This window comes from Convolutriloba macropyga, chromosome 3 (assembly GCF_964194025.1).
Source record: "Convolutriloba macropyga chromosome 3, txConMacr16.3, whole genome shotgun sequence".
NCBI lineage: Eukaryota > Metazoa > Xenacoelomorpha > Acoela > Convolutidae > Convolutriloba > Convolutriloba macropyga.
Window position 1 is genome coordinate 30,072,204 of NC_134470.1, and position 13,505 is coordinate 30,085,708.

A 13,505-nucleotide genomic window follows, 5' to 3' on the forward strand; every position below is an offset into this window, starting at 1 on the left:
TTTACAAACCAACAGCAAAATTGGGCAAAACAGTTCACATAAACATTCAGCTATTTATATTTTTAAAGAGAGCACGTCAGATTCACTAAGTAGCATTACTCATCAAGCATTACTCTATTTAGCAAAATAACATTACAGTCAAATATAAAGTAATGCGTAAAAGTTCAATTAGTCAAAAGAAAATAGGAAAAAATTTTTCTGAATGTGCTCTTACTTCCAACCGACAAAAAAAGATAAGTTTAAATTGAAAGAAAAACTTTGAAGTGGGCAAAAAGAGATTTCTTTATTATTGTGAAACTTTACACAAACAAAAAATCAGTGTTCGTGTTCTGCTCCTTCGAAGATCTGGGAAACATAGAGGAAAACACACTGCTCATTTGTAACCAAAACCAGCGCCGAAAATTGGAGCAACGTCACGTTTCAAAAACCATAAGTTACTACGAAAAATCAAATTTGAACAAAAGAATTCAAATTTATTTTAGACCAAAAAAATAGCAAAAAGAAACAAATTTAACCGTGTGTTAAACAGAAAGTTCAATGAGATCGAGACTAATATTTTAGAAAATAAATGAGCAAATCAAGACAGAATTTAACCGTGTGTTAAAAAGTATATGTCGGTTTCCTCCACAAAGTCTCCATCAGCTTCTGAACACTTCCCTTAAGCTGTTTTTTCTTAGATTTTTGACCAGCGGAAGTATTCAAGAATTTAATTTTCTGCACGGCAGCGTATTTTTGCACATTTACATATTCCGCGGTGGGATCCATTGCACAAGGCTGGTATTCGATAGTGCCAACCCTCGATTGCATTAGTTGTTTAGACATTTCCCTCAATGGCTGCTTCCATTTGAATCCGGATTTATGAGGGAATCCAATAGGACGATTTAACAGTGACAAAAAATATATCAATTTGATATAATTTTAACTGAAAAAATAAACTTAACTCGTCTATTTTTTTCAATAACAAAGCTTTCTAAAAAGTGTTGATCCGCTAGATTTTTGCAAACAGAACTTCGAAAGAGTTTACAATTTCCTCTGGTAGTTCAAACGCGAGAGCAGTAATAAGTTTAGGAGCCAGAGCCACTTCATAGCTTCAAGATACAAGTTTCACCAACCCTAGATCTCCAACTCTAAGTAAAAAACTTTGAGTTTGGGGAAACAGCAGTCTGATAACAGTGACTCTTTATAGTCTTATCGAAATACAATAATGCGTGCTAGTTAAAAATGAAGCAAAACTTTATCGGGCTTACACTCCGGAGCAAAATTTTCTAAGTCATCAATTAATTAGCTGTACTTTTTTCTGTTTTGTTCAAAAAGATAGCATACAAAAGAGAAGCACAACAACGAGAAAATATAATGATGAGCCTTAATCTGATAAAAACTTTTTTTGTGACAAATCAAGAGTTCAGTCCAAGAACCAAAACTTAGATCCGTCGAGAACTGATATAATATATATGGATCATCAAAAAAAGACACCCACTAGATCAAAATGCCGGTCCACCTGCTCATGAATTGACAATGTTTGCATACACATTCTCAAAGGCAGCGACGTTTTTATTTAATTCGACGGCAACGTGGACTGCGTCGATAGAACATCGCTAAAAGGTAGTAATGCGAAGACTGCGAGCCTTGAATTTTCAGTCAGATCTTTGATCTTTTTTGACCTTTGAAGTCGACGGCTTTCCAATGGAACACTACGACTGTTTTGGCCTCTTACGCGAAAAAGCTGACCTTCTTGTGTAAATATAGAAACGAGCCACTTGTAGCTTTGATGTTTTGAGCAATTCAAGGTAGTCGTAATCTAATACCTAAACAACCAAAAATTTCTTTTTCTTTGTTTTTGGAAAAAATGGTAAACGAAAAGTCCGCAGTTATCCTGTGATTTCAAGATGCAATAAAACAAGAATCTAGCTATTAGGGACTAGATGAGATAACCAATTTTCTAATGGTTATAATTTTGCTTTTAACAATTGAGTCTAGCTTTGTTTTCCTGACAATTATGAGACATTAATATAAAAATTAAAATGGAAGTGCATTGACTGAGGAGTGAAACCTTTCAATGCACACTTCACTCATTTCAACCCGATTTTAATCTCTTTTAAAGAGACTGATGAGAATTGATTGAGAACTAATTATTGTCAGTTATAGCTTAAAATTGATGAAAGATTGTATCGGTTATTTTTCTGCGGGGTTAAGAAATCGGGGTGAAAATACAGGTGGTTAAAGGAATAGGGGTGAAAAACAGGATACCACTTGCAAAAATTATGTTCAAATAAACGAAAGTCGGCTAACATGACATCAGAGAGCGCCGAACTTGAGAGAAGTAGGCTGGCAGCTGGAAAACATCACGGAATTATAAAAAACAAGCAACAGAAAATGTGTCCAAAATAATTCAACCCACCCACAAGAAAAATTTTATTGTTTGAAGCAGTTGAAAAAGTAGCCAGATTTTAAGATTTTGCGATAAAAATTCACTTCTCATGCTACTCTTTGAACATTTTTCAACGATATCTGGCCTTGAAATCACGTTGGCCGTTTTTGGTGTAGTGATTCTACCATAAACAGCGCAACTCATTTTTGGTTTTAATGCAATTTTCTTGTCTTGGCTGCTTACATTTAAACTTGAATTATATCGACATACAAAAACTCAACCACATGTTCAAAAAAATGGCAATCTATTAAAACCTACCATCATTAACAACAAAAACAGAGCACGCGTTGGTGATAGCAGAGAACTGATCATTGAATTTTCTTGTTCTCTTGATGTTTTTCAGTTGAAAATTCGCATTTTTTTAGTTTTCCGCTCCCTTGGGTGTCAACTTAGTTAGAGGTTACCGAATACAACCCTTTCGGCAATTGGGGAAGGAATCGAAAAATAAAATGGGCTCATAAATTGTACTATTCCTCTCAGAGTAACAAAATGGTGCTGAAAAAAAGGTGAATATGGTATGAAACTTGACTGTAACATGTAACCAACCTGCAGCTAGCCACTTGTTGAGTCTGTTCTCTCCAATGAGCATTTTGACAACAGCCTTGATACACAGTTGGTATCTATCAAGAAAGTCATGCTCAATGTCCAGCACCAGTTTGGGTGCATCACCGCCACTACTGCTCTCTAGGGCATCTTTTCCCATACTCTCTTCCTCCTCTGAAGGCGTATGACGACTTTTTATCTAAGCGAGAGAAATAATATTTTTACTACGTATGAAAACGCACCGCCAAATTAACAAATGTAACAGCAAGGTTATACTTCAACGCAATATTTAACATTCTCGTTATATGCTGAACAAGAATGTTTGAAAAAAAAAAACAATTGAATAAATGCAAGGAATTAAAAAGACACATTGTTTAATCAAATAGAGTTATGATAGTCATTCTGTGGTGGAAACATTTGCTGAGAGGAGTGCAAACAACAAAAGTAATTGTTGGACGGACTAATAACTTTTCTACTGTCCAGATTTGTCGAACAATCATAATAACCGTCAGTTTTTCAGGTTTTTCTCTTTTTTGGCTGAAACCTTTGTCGGGGAAAAATCTTAGTGTACTAATAAAAACAAATCCTTATTGACTAATATCTAAATATGCATGGTAATGTCAACGGCGGCCCGTGGGACTTGATTTGAAACTATCACAACCCAACATGAGATTAAAGTATCAACTTAATCGCCTGAAAACATGCTTGTAATTTCGAGTGCTAATTTGCAATCGGATTATTCGACCAAAAGATCAAAGGGGATAAAATGGATATAATGGCATTGGGTATTTTGGCATTGGGTATTTTGGCATTGGGTAATGTCAACATTGGAATTGAAAGGGCGGCACAAACCAGAGGGGCCTGTTGATTTCTAGATCCAACTCTCGTTTCCGATTCTCGACCAGTTGCAGAAATGCGACCCGGGCTCTGCTGTTGCTCCTCGGCAACCATTTGACTATCCTGGTTTTGAATTGAAGGATGTCGAGAACTCTCTGCCTTGAAGGATTCCATCATGATGTTTGATGGCGGTTCGGGCGGAGCTTCTGTCTCCACATTCGCAGAAGCATCATTATTCGTGAGCTGCAGACAAAGAACGGAAAATCAAAACCAAGGCTACTATCTGCCGAAATGAGGTTAAACACAACAGATTAAACGAACTAGTATATGATCTTTTTATACTGATTGATAAGATCCATCTGAAAACATTCAAGCGCTCATTAACTAAATCGATATCATTAATTGGCTGAAAATTGTTTCGCATAATTATCGTGACATTTTAACATGAAAGTTATGATTCTGTTGCAAATATATGGAGCAGGTTTCATAAATGCATTGCCAAGGTATTGTATTTAATACAAAGCTAGTTGAATAGATCAATCAAAAAGTTTCAAAATCTTTTGGATCGGATTTAAAAAATAGCGGGAAATTCTACCTCTTCATTTTTATCGCCATCCTCGGGAACTGTCGGTGCAGGAGTTGCCATGTTCTGAACGCTCTCATTTGCTCTGAACTGTTCTTCAAACTCCCCCTCTTGCTGCTGTTCTGCTTGCTCCTCATCTGTATTTTGTTCTCCACTAGAATTCTCAATTGCTTTCTGTAAAGTTTCAGATCCAGAGTTTCCACGACTTTTGTTACTCGGTGAACGACTCGGATTTTGCTGTTCAACGACTTGCGGTGGTGACCGATTGGAGTCTTTGCTCTCGACTTCCTCCTGTTCGTCGGTGTTTATATTAGGTAGCTGCCCATCCTCTTCGTCTCCGTCCTCAGATTCGGCCATGAACATTTCGTCATTGAAACTGTACTCGACACAGCGCCCTGTAATATAATAAGCCAATGAAAGTGTAAAAATTTCACTGTTTTAGGTTCCTAGTTTTAACTTCCTAGCTTCCTCCATAAGGAGATTGACTTGAATATGGAAAAAAGGAGGCTCGCCAACATGTGCTTTCGCACAGTTAGTTTCGACCTTCCACTTTGAATTAATTTAACGAAAAATCAAACTACAAATATGATGATGATGATGATGATGATGATGATGATGATGATGATGATGATGATGATGATGATGATGATGATGATGATGACGATGATGATGATGAAGGGGCTTTTGACCACTCTTTCTGTTCCCAAGAGTGGTTTTTGTTGGAGATCAATGTCTTAGTTTCAAAAAGCTTGGCAGAACAAATGGGTTTTCAGGAAATTTTTGAAAATCGAATAGTCTTTCGTAGATATTCAGGTAACTCGTTCCATTGTTTCGCCTCAATATCACCTGAATTACTGGCGTTAATTCATACATACAAATCTTTTGCAAAAAAAGCAGTGGATATTGAATGCTGGAAAATTATTTTCTATTACTTTAACTTTCGGTCAAACGCAGCGCAGATCGGCTTTCTGCGAGGCTAGGTATAAACTTCGCTTTGTTAAAAAAATTAAAAAATAAACAATAAGAGGGCAATGCAATATTTAACTCAAAGATTTTAGACAATGATAATTCAACAGATCAACGTTTTTTTTGTTAAAATCGTTTAGATAAAACTATCTATCAAACTTTCAAGAGTATTGCTGACCGTAAACAAAATTTCCTATAGCCTTATACTACTGTTTAACGAATTTAATTTTGGAAGATTTGTAAAAGTAGTTTATATGATGAAAACTCAGCACAGGAGTCTAAGCAAAACTGAATTGCCTCAATGCATCGATTGTCCACTTAGAGCGGTTTTTACAACAATAAAAAAAACATAACCCACTAAACGTCGGAAGAATAGCTCTCGAACGACTAGTGGGATCTCTAATCAATTGCAGCCTGCTTCAGTCGGGGGGGGGGGGAGGGAGGGAGGGTTAGCCTAAATGGGACTGAGAAGTTCAATAGTGGGCTTCAAATAACCACATTAGAGGTTAACATATACCACTATTAAGATTTAAAGTAAAAAATGGCACCAGTTTCGCACTTTTCATTTGACTTTTAGTATTAAATTGGCGCCAATTGAATTCAGCTGCTTGAAATTGTGATTGAGAGAGAATTTTAGATCACGCGAAACGCTAAAAGTCAAGGGCGTAAAAGTCACTCGAAAAGTCAAAATTGTCAAGCGAAAAGTTTGCATAAAAAGACACACATGTTTACAATAATTGCTATGAACTTCGTTCAAGAGCAATTAATCAATTTTCCTAATCGTAGATAACTCTTTCAAAAACCTTTTTTTTGGACAAAATCTAATTTTTGTGGCGCCAACAGAAAGAATCCCAGAGTTCTATTGTCCCCTTAATTTTGAACCACTTCTACAAATTCTAATGAAGGGGAATTTCAAATCCACTGCAGAAATTACATATTCAACAACAACATAAAACTCATACTTTTTGAAAAGTTATTATTAGTCAATTGTACCATTGTATGATTTAAAAGAACTAAGTGGGGCCCTTAGTTAAAAGAACTTATACAGACAAAAAACAAAAAAGATACTACTACCTAAACAAATCATCCTTAACCTAAACCAGCCTAAACCAATTGGAAATTCTTATCTCAAGTTATATTATTACTTTTGAACCAAATTTCAGAAAAAAGAACAACAAATTTCAATTAATATCGCCTCCTAATTATCTCGTTCGGGTGACACCTAATGAATTTCACTTGAAGTTTACATTCTCATCTGAGAATTAATAAGAGAGTACCAGTCATTTTTGAGTGAAGATTCTGAGTGACATTTATCACGCAACTGACCTAAAAACTTATATCAATAGAGTAACAAACGACGTTGTGCACACAAATTCAGCTGTTTGAAGTAATAAAAAAAATCAACTTTTGAATTCTTGATGAGTGAATAAATTCTACTAACAAAAATAGCTAGTAGACAAAATTTTTTTTAAAAAAACCACAAAAAGACGAGTAATAGCATCGCTATCACGTCAAAGCGATTAAAAATGTTGTAAATTTTTTGTTGTGTTCAAGCCTCGCCATTTTAAAACTTTTTGAACAAAAACCACGGTTTAATTTAGAGCAACGAATAATCAGCGCAGGGACTTGTTTTAATTAAACCTCTTGCTGAATTATTTTCAATGAAAAAGAATATTCAAAATCATCGATGGAAATCTGAAGAAATTGAGATTCTCCTTGAAGAACTCTTGAAAACCTTTTTGTTGAAGAAAACTGATGCGGTCTCAGCAAAAGTGAAATAAAAAACTCTGCAGAAAAAATCTATTCCGCAAGCTCTCGAGATTTCAAGACATTTATTTTAAAAAAAGACGAACGTCAATTTGACGCTTTCGCATTTTTATATCGTACTTGTTAAATATGAAACATAAAAACAAAATAAACGTACCACTCGTTTGAAGGCTAGATTAATATGATACAAAAACCTTAAAGGCGTCAATAGTGATCACATGCTTGCTACATCTTTTACGATGCTTTGTATGATTACCAAGATTGCTTGCATACATGACTGCACTACGATGTCACTCATTAAAGTAAAAACAAATTTCCCTACCACTAAGTGGATCAATGACGTCAAACTGAACCGGGATGCCCCTTTGAGTGAGACACTCTGGCCAGTGATTCAGCATCATTCGTGCTCGGAATTCAAAACTGTATGGTCCCAAATAGGCAGCGAATGCAGCACAGAGAGCAACACTTCCACACACAGTCGCCTTCCTGTCCTCAAAAGAGGTCTGGATGTTTTCACAAACACCCACTTGGTGCATCATCACAATGCTGAACTCGGTCGCTTCGTCAACCTAAAAAATAAATGAAGTAGTTTCCAACAACGCTCATTCCGAATTAGGAATCCAAACCAATGTCGAATGATTTAGGAACCCTCCACGTATGTGAGCGAATCACGTAAAAATTTCTTTATTTGAACTTGCTTCAGAACTTAACGCAATCAAAATGTTGGACAGTATTCTACCTGATCTCAAGGTGATATTAAAACCGCTGCTTGTAATGACAATGATTAAAGACAAGCAGTTTGAGAAAGTCTGTCTTTACTCTTGTCCAAAAATTAACAATGTTTTTGCCAAGGTCAACACTTGATTATTGCTATAATCATCATGCATCTCCGAGCATTATTGTAAATTTCAGAATAAGGCAGAATATCTAAGTTCTTTGGGCCCAACCATTATAGAAAATCTGACAATAATTGAATTCTAAATCCTGCGCAATGCAAAGTGTTCACACCTGTTTGTCCATTTTAAGTGTGGCCTGGTCCTGATTGTTTTTGTCAACAGTTGCCTTCTCGTAGTTCTTGGCCAGTTCTCTCAGTCTTGTCTCTAATGCCTCTCTCCTGCTCTCCAGAGTGACCATCTTGCCCTCTGCCTCCCTCAACTCCTCCCCCGTCCTCTCCACCTTCTCCTTCAGGGGACGCACTTTCTCGTACTTCAGTTTGTTGTACCTGTTGATCAACGATATGGCATCTTGCTAGATTTTATAACTATTCAACTGTTGCTGTTGACAGCTCTATTAGAAAAGGTAAATTTATTAAAGTTGATTCGAATTTACCATTTCTGCTGGTTCACACTACCTTTTCTGTATTAAAGCGACTTTTTTCAAGTTTTTAAATAATTCTAATAAATTAATATCAGAGACCGCAAGACTTTAAACGATTTCAATTATCAGAATGTGAACATCAAATTTAACACAATTACTTTTCAGCCACTCATCGAAAGAGTGAAACTCCTCATAACGTCAAACCATATATAACAGAAGTGTTTGACTTTAAAAATTTGCATTAACAACACCGATTGGATTGAAATAACTTACTGTACGACATTGAGAACCCATTGAGTGAGGTCTCCAGCCGACTTGTTATCGTTTGCTCTCAGAGTCATCTGATCAGGCGTGAAATTCGGCTTATTTATCAACGGCTCCACGGTCTCCATTGTTGCACGTTTCATAGGTTCTTGTTCAAATCTGTGCACAAAAATATTTAAAAATATAATGCTTTGAAGGATACATAACAAATGCTTGTACATCAACAATGAAAATCTGCGCTCAGTTTGGGTATTTCAATCAGAGAGGTGTTAATTTTAAATACGCTCAAAATTATACAGCGCAGATTCTGTATAAAAAGGTTTATAAAATTGACATCAGGTGACTACTTGATAATTAGCAATAATTTTTATACGTGAGCATCGCTATAATTGTTCTAACAATTTCCAAAATGGGAGAGTATATATGCAAAGCCGACTTTTTTCGTCGGTCAAATTTTCACTTTTTGTTTACGCATCAGAGAGAAAACAGGGAAACCTTATTTTGTATCTCCTATAGTCTAGCTTCGCTTCAGTAGAAAACTTTAAGTTTTTATCAAAATGAAAAAGGATTATTTGAATATGTCAAAGATAAAATTGACTGGAAAAAAATTGCGGAAGGGTAAATTGGGCAAAAAAAGCTTCGTCTATAGCTGAAGTATCTAATTCAATACATATAAATTGCCTAAATATCTAAATTTGAAAAAATATATATCTAAAATGTTTGACAAAAGAAACAATCAAAAAATATTGCTTTTCTCAAGCATGAAAAACATAGCCGGCAGATTGCCGGAAAATAGCCGCGATAGACGCCTGTGGCCTACCATGAATTGAAACAACTAAAGAGATAAGATTGACAGATCGACCACCAGCTTTTCAATAGATCACTAGACTTTTTGGGTTAGATTCGGACTGTCATTTTTATGAGACATATTTGATCTAAAAACTCAAGACTCTATTACTCAGGAATTAGGGCATATAAGTTTGGCACTACTTAGATGCACACTATTGACCTTTAATTAGTAAATGTTAATAAAACTTAAAGTTCCATAAGTGAGTTCAGAAGTCAATTTTTGAGTGAGGTAAGTCACGCAATTGACCTAAAAGCAGAAATGATGTCACGAACACAAATTTTAACTGCAAAGCAGTACAAGTCACCGAAGTCATTGAAAAAGTCAATTCCAAGGTAAGACGAAACAAAAATCTGTTAGACAATAAAAAAGGTTAGGAGCGCAATAAAAGCCGCCTGGAATTGCTGACGCGGCTATTAAGAATAAAAAGTTCGAAACATCTGTCAACCTTTTTGGATTTTCTTGCATCAATAGATTAACTTCAAAATCAGACTCTTTTTTAACTAACACAGCAAAGAAATCACAAGTAATTAAAAATTACGTTTTTAGTCCTCAGAACTTATAATCCAACAATTTCTCTCTGTTATCTTTTAACTTAATTGAAATGTCAGAAATTCATTGAATGGGTTTGAAGCAGAACATAAAGCAATCAAAAAGGCAAAAATTCCAAGTTCTTCTGAAAAAAAATTTAAAACTACATTTCAGATTTAGGTTGACGTGACGTCCCGAGTTGTCCAAATATACTGTTTTACTCATACACATGTCGTGCTATGTTACATAACAACTGTTGATCGTATATCAGTTAACTTTTTGTCGAATTTCTCAGCAGACGTGCAAATTGTTGCTAGAGCTGTACATAGCATAAACTTCCTAATAACTTTACTTCACAACCAGGACAAAGTAACATAAACCCCACGATCCATATGAAAAACTGTATAATGATTAAAAACTGTAAAATAAAACGATTGATTTTCAGGAGAGCCAAATATCTAAGAAAGCAGGCTATCAGAAACTTCAACCGTTCCACACCAAAATTACTTTTGTCTTTAATCACATCCATCGACATTGAAATCACTTCTAATCGCACCATTTCAGAAGCGAATTGACTTTCACTCATATAGTTCTAGAGCAAATAGACTTCCCAGAGTCAGATTTTCGGGCGTCTTGATGCTTGACTCAAGAATCAAAAATCGATGGTAAAATGTATGGTAAAGTTCCCAAAAGAATAGTAATACAGATTATTTGCTAACAAAATTTGAAGGTCCACAAAAATTTGGTTTTACGAAGACCTGAAAATTTTTTAAAATTATGAAAATGAGAATCTTACTTAAAAAATGCAATTATTATTAGTCAAAATTTATCGTTGAAACGCCAAAGAAAATGATGGTTTAATAATGAGAAAAATATTAAACATCAATCGACTGAGACAAATTAATTCTTATCACGCTCTGTCAGTTCAAATTAAAGAGTCATTCAATGTTTATCGAACTTAATTAAACCCCGCAACGGCTACGCACCTCCTGGGTTAATTCATAGAGTTTTCAGATTAACCCATTCGTTAAATAGCATCTAACTCTGTCTTCCGGTGTCCTGTTTTTTCACTCCTATTATTTTAAACCCGTATTATTTAAAAACAATTTTATGAAACCGATATTTTTCTGAAACCGCAATAATTTAACCGCTATATTGCTTCACCTCGTCTTTAAAATTACTATAATTGAGGATAATTAAGTCTACTTCAATGCTAATATAATTTTGGGTTATAACTATATGACATCAGATCCCGAAGGCTTTAAATTTTAGCTCGCAGACGGAGCTTATATCTTATGACCAAAACTTCCATCAACTTTATATACTATATGTACATGAATTATATACTTCCCAAAGAAAATAGATAAAAGTGCATTCGGTTGATTGACGCATTGGAAAAATTTGATTCAGATTATACGCTTCATAAAGCGCTGCTTGAATTTGGTCTTGCACCTATTATGGCTTTCCGAAAAAACTATCCAAATTCAATGTGATCAGCCCGCAATTTCCAGCTAATTTAGAGTTTAAAACGGAAGAATGGAGAATGGTATTGAAAAATCTGGTGCTGAACAACGATGAGATGAAACTGGCTCTTAAAATGATCCCGGCTCTCGCCTTCAAAAAACAGGCAAACAAAGTCATCCTTTAATATTATATATGTATAAAATAACCAAAGTGTTCGATCAACATTATTTAGATAGCTTGGTGATTGAAAGAAAAAACTTTGATATCATTTTTAAACAGATAATATCAAGTGTGCACACTCCAACCGTCCTTGCATATTGGCGCCATTAATTGGGAATCAGATAAGAGCAGCCATAGAAGGCATTGCAACAAAACCTAATGATATCGAGGGTTGTCACTATGGAGCATAGACCTTGCTCACCGGATCTCACCCCAAAATTTAGAAACACATAACTAATGTGCAAAATAACGCTGCCGTACTCATATTTAACTTTTTGAATGCCTCAGCAGGACAAAAATACCCCAAGACGAGAAAGCATGATATTTTGAAATGAAGGGCCAAATCTTGAGGGACTTTTACAAAAATGAAACTGATATACAATTTTTCGCCATTTTGACATATTTGTGCATTTGAAACATTTGTGTTTCAATTTAAGTTGTTGTGTAAAGTTAAATTTGAAGTCCATCTTACATTTTTTTGAGTTAGTGCCTTCCTTGTGTTCTCAAGGCGTTACAACAAAGCCTTAAATCGTGGTTCATTAGAAAATTTTACCCCGAGCGTTAACACTATGGTGGGAGACCAAATTGTTTTGTAGCAATTTGATAGTAGCACAGCATAGCTAATAGCAAAAATATCAATCTGAATCTCTTTTTCTTTTCTGTAAAATGCACAGTTAAATTTTGTTTCGAGTCGCTCAATTATGCGTGCTCTAAAAGTAGGTTTTAGGAATCAAAACGGTGTAAATCAAAAATGTACATTCAAGACACAACCGTTTATCAAATTTGGAACTTTGTTCCTTGAAAAGAGCCTTGATAAATTTAACTCCTTTCTCTTTTTTACTAGATCAGAACAACAGCCTCCAACCCAACTCTTGAAACCTACTAGCTCACTGTACATTTATGTTACAAGGACATGAAAACACAGAATAGTAACAAACCAAAACACACAAAAAGTGCATACGTTTATGATATATTTTTTGAGTTTTTTTTAGGAATTCTCAATTTAGAGTGGGCTCCAGCGGCCTTGGGTTGAATTTTGCGATTCTTGCAAATTAATAAGACTATTTCTTGTCCAAGGCCTTTCGAGCGGAAAAGTGACAATGAGCAGCTTGAGATTTGTCTTATCAGATGTAGTTTTCTCTGGAACCTCAGCCTTTTTGGTATGGTCTTTTGAAAAATGTCGATATTTAGTTTTAAGCTCAACATTTCCATCGTGACGATAAGGCCATACTTCACGCCAGAAAAAGTGATTGAGATAAATCCAAAAAAAAAATTTAATTTCGCACGTTTCGTAGAACGTAAAATCATAAATATGTAAAATCAAAAAGAATCATTTGTACAGGTGCTTTTCTGTTTCTATACCTGAGAAGTTCCTCCTTGAATCTCTCCAGATTGGCCATCTGTCTCTTGGCACCCTTCGACCACGTGGAGTCAGAGTTGGGCGCCTTCACTGAAAGATCACAAACACCCTATTTCAAAATCATGTAACATTTATTGTGGAATTATATAAAAATTACACACCTAATCTGCTCATATTGCTTAGTTAAAATAACCATTATTATAATATTATTAATCTTGATCAAAGAATTAGAAAAAATTAGACCAGAAACTTGTCGACGGAAAACAAAAATATGACAAAAGTCTTCGTGGAGTACAAATCAAAAATTTACAACGCAATCGTCAGGAAAAAAAAACAAAAAATGAAAGCCATTACAATGAAATCAAGTCTTTTTCACACG

The 13,505-nt window shown here is 35.1% G+C and overlaps 2 protein-coding genes across 6 annotated transcripts in view; one reads left to right on the top strand and one right to left on the bottom strand.

The window, feature by feature from the left end:
- The window catches only part of LOC142336146 (dynein beta chain, ciliary-like), a 226,683-nt gene that overhangs the window by 60,995 nt on the left and 152,183 nt on the right, over positions 1-13,505 (bottom strand). For all 5 annotated transcript variants that reach the window (XM_075384733.1, XM_075384736.1, XM_075384734.1 and 2 more), the window contains 7 exons: positions 13,129-13,216; positions 8,715-8,864; positions 8,133-8,346; positions 7,447-7,693; positions 4,404-4,786; positions 3,824-4,051; positions 2,975-3,170 (listed from right to left, as the gene is read on the bottom strand). In XM_075384733.1, the coding sequence (XP_075240848.1) occupies positions 2,975-3,170; positions 3,824-4,051; positions 4,404-4,786; positions 7,447-7,693; positions 8,133-8,346; positions 8,715-8,864; positions 13,129-13,216 (1,506 nt within the window). The remainder of the gene's footprint in view (positions 1-2,974; positions 3,171-3,823; positions 4,052-4,403; positions 4,787-7,446; positions 7,694-8,132; positions 8,347-8,714; positions 8,865-13,128; positions 13,217-13,505) is intronic.
- LOC142336147 (multiple coagulation factor deficiency protein 2 homolog) overlaps positions 1-13,505 on the top strand; it is a 548,941-nt gene that overhangs the window by 55,063 nt on the left and 480,373 nt on the right. The gene's annotated exons all lie outside the window — the stretch shown is intronic.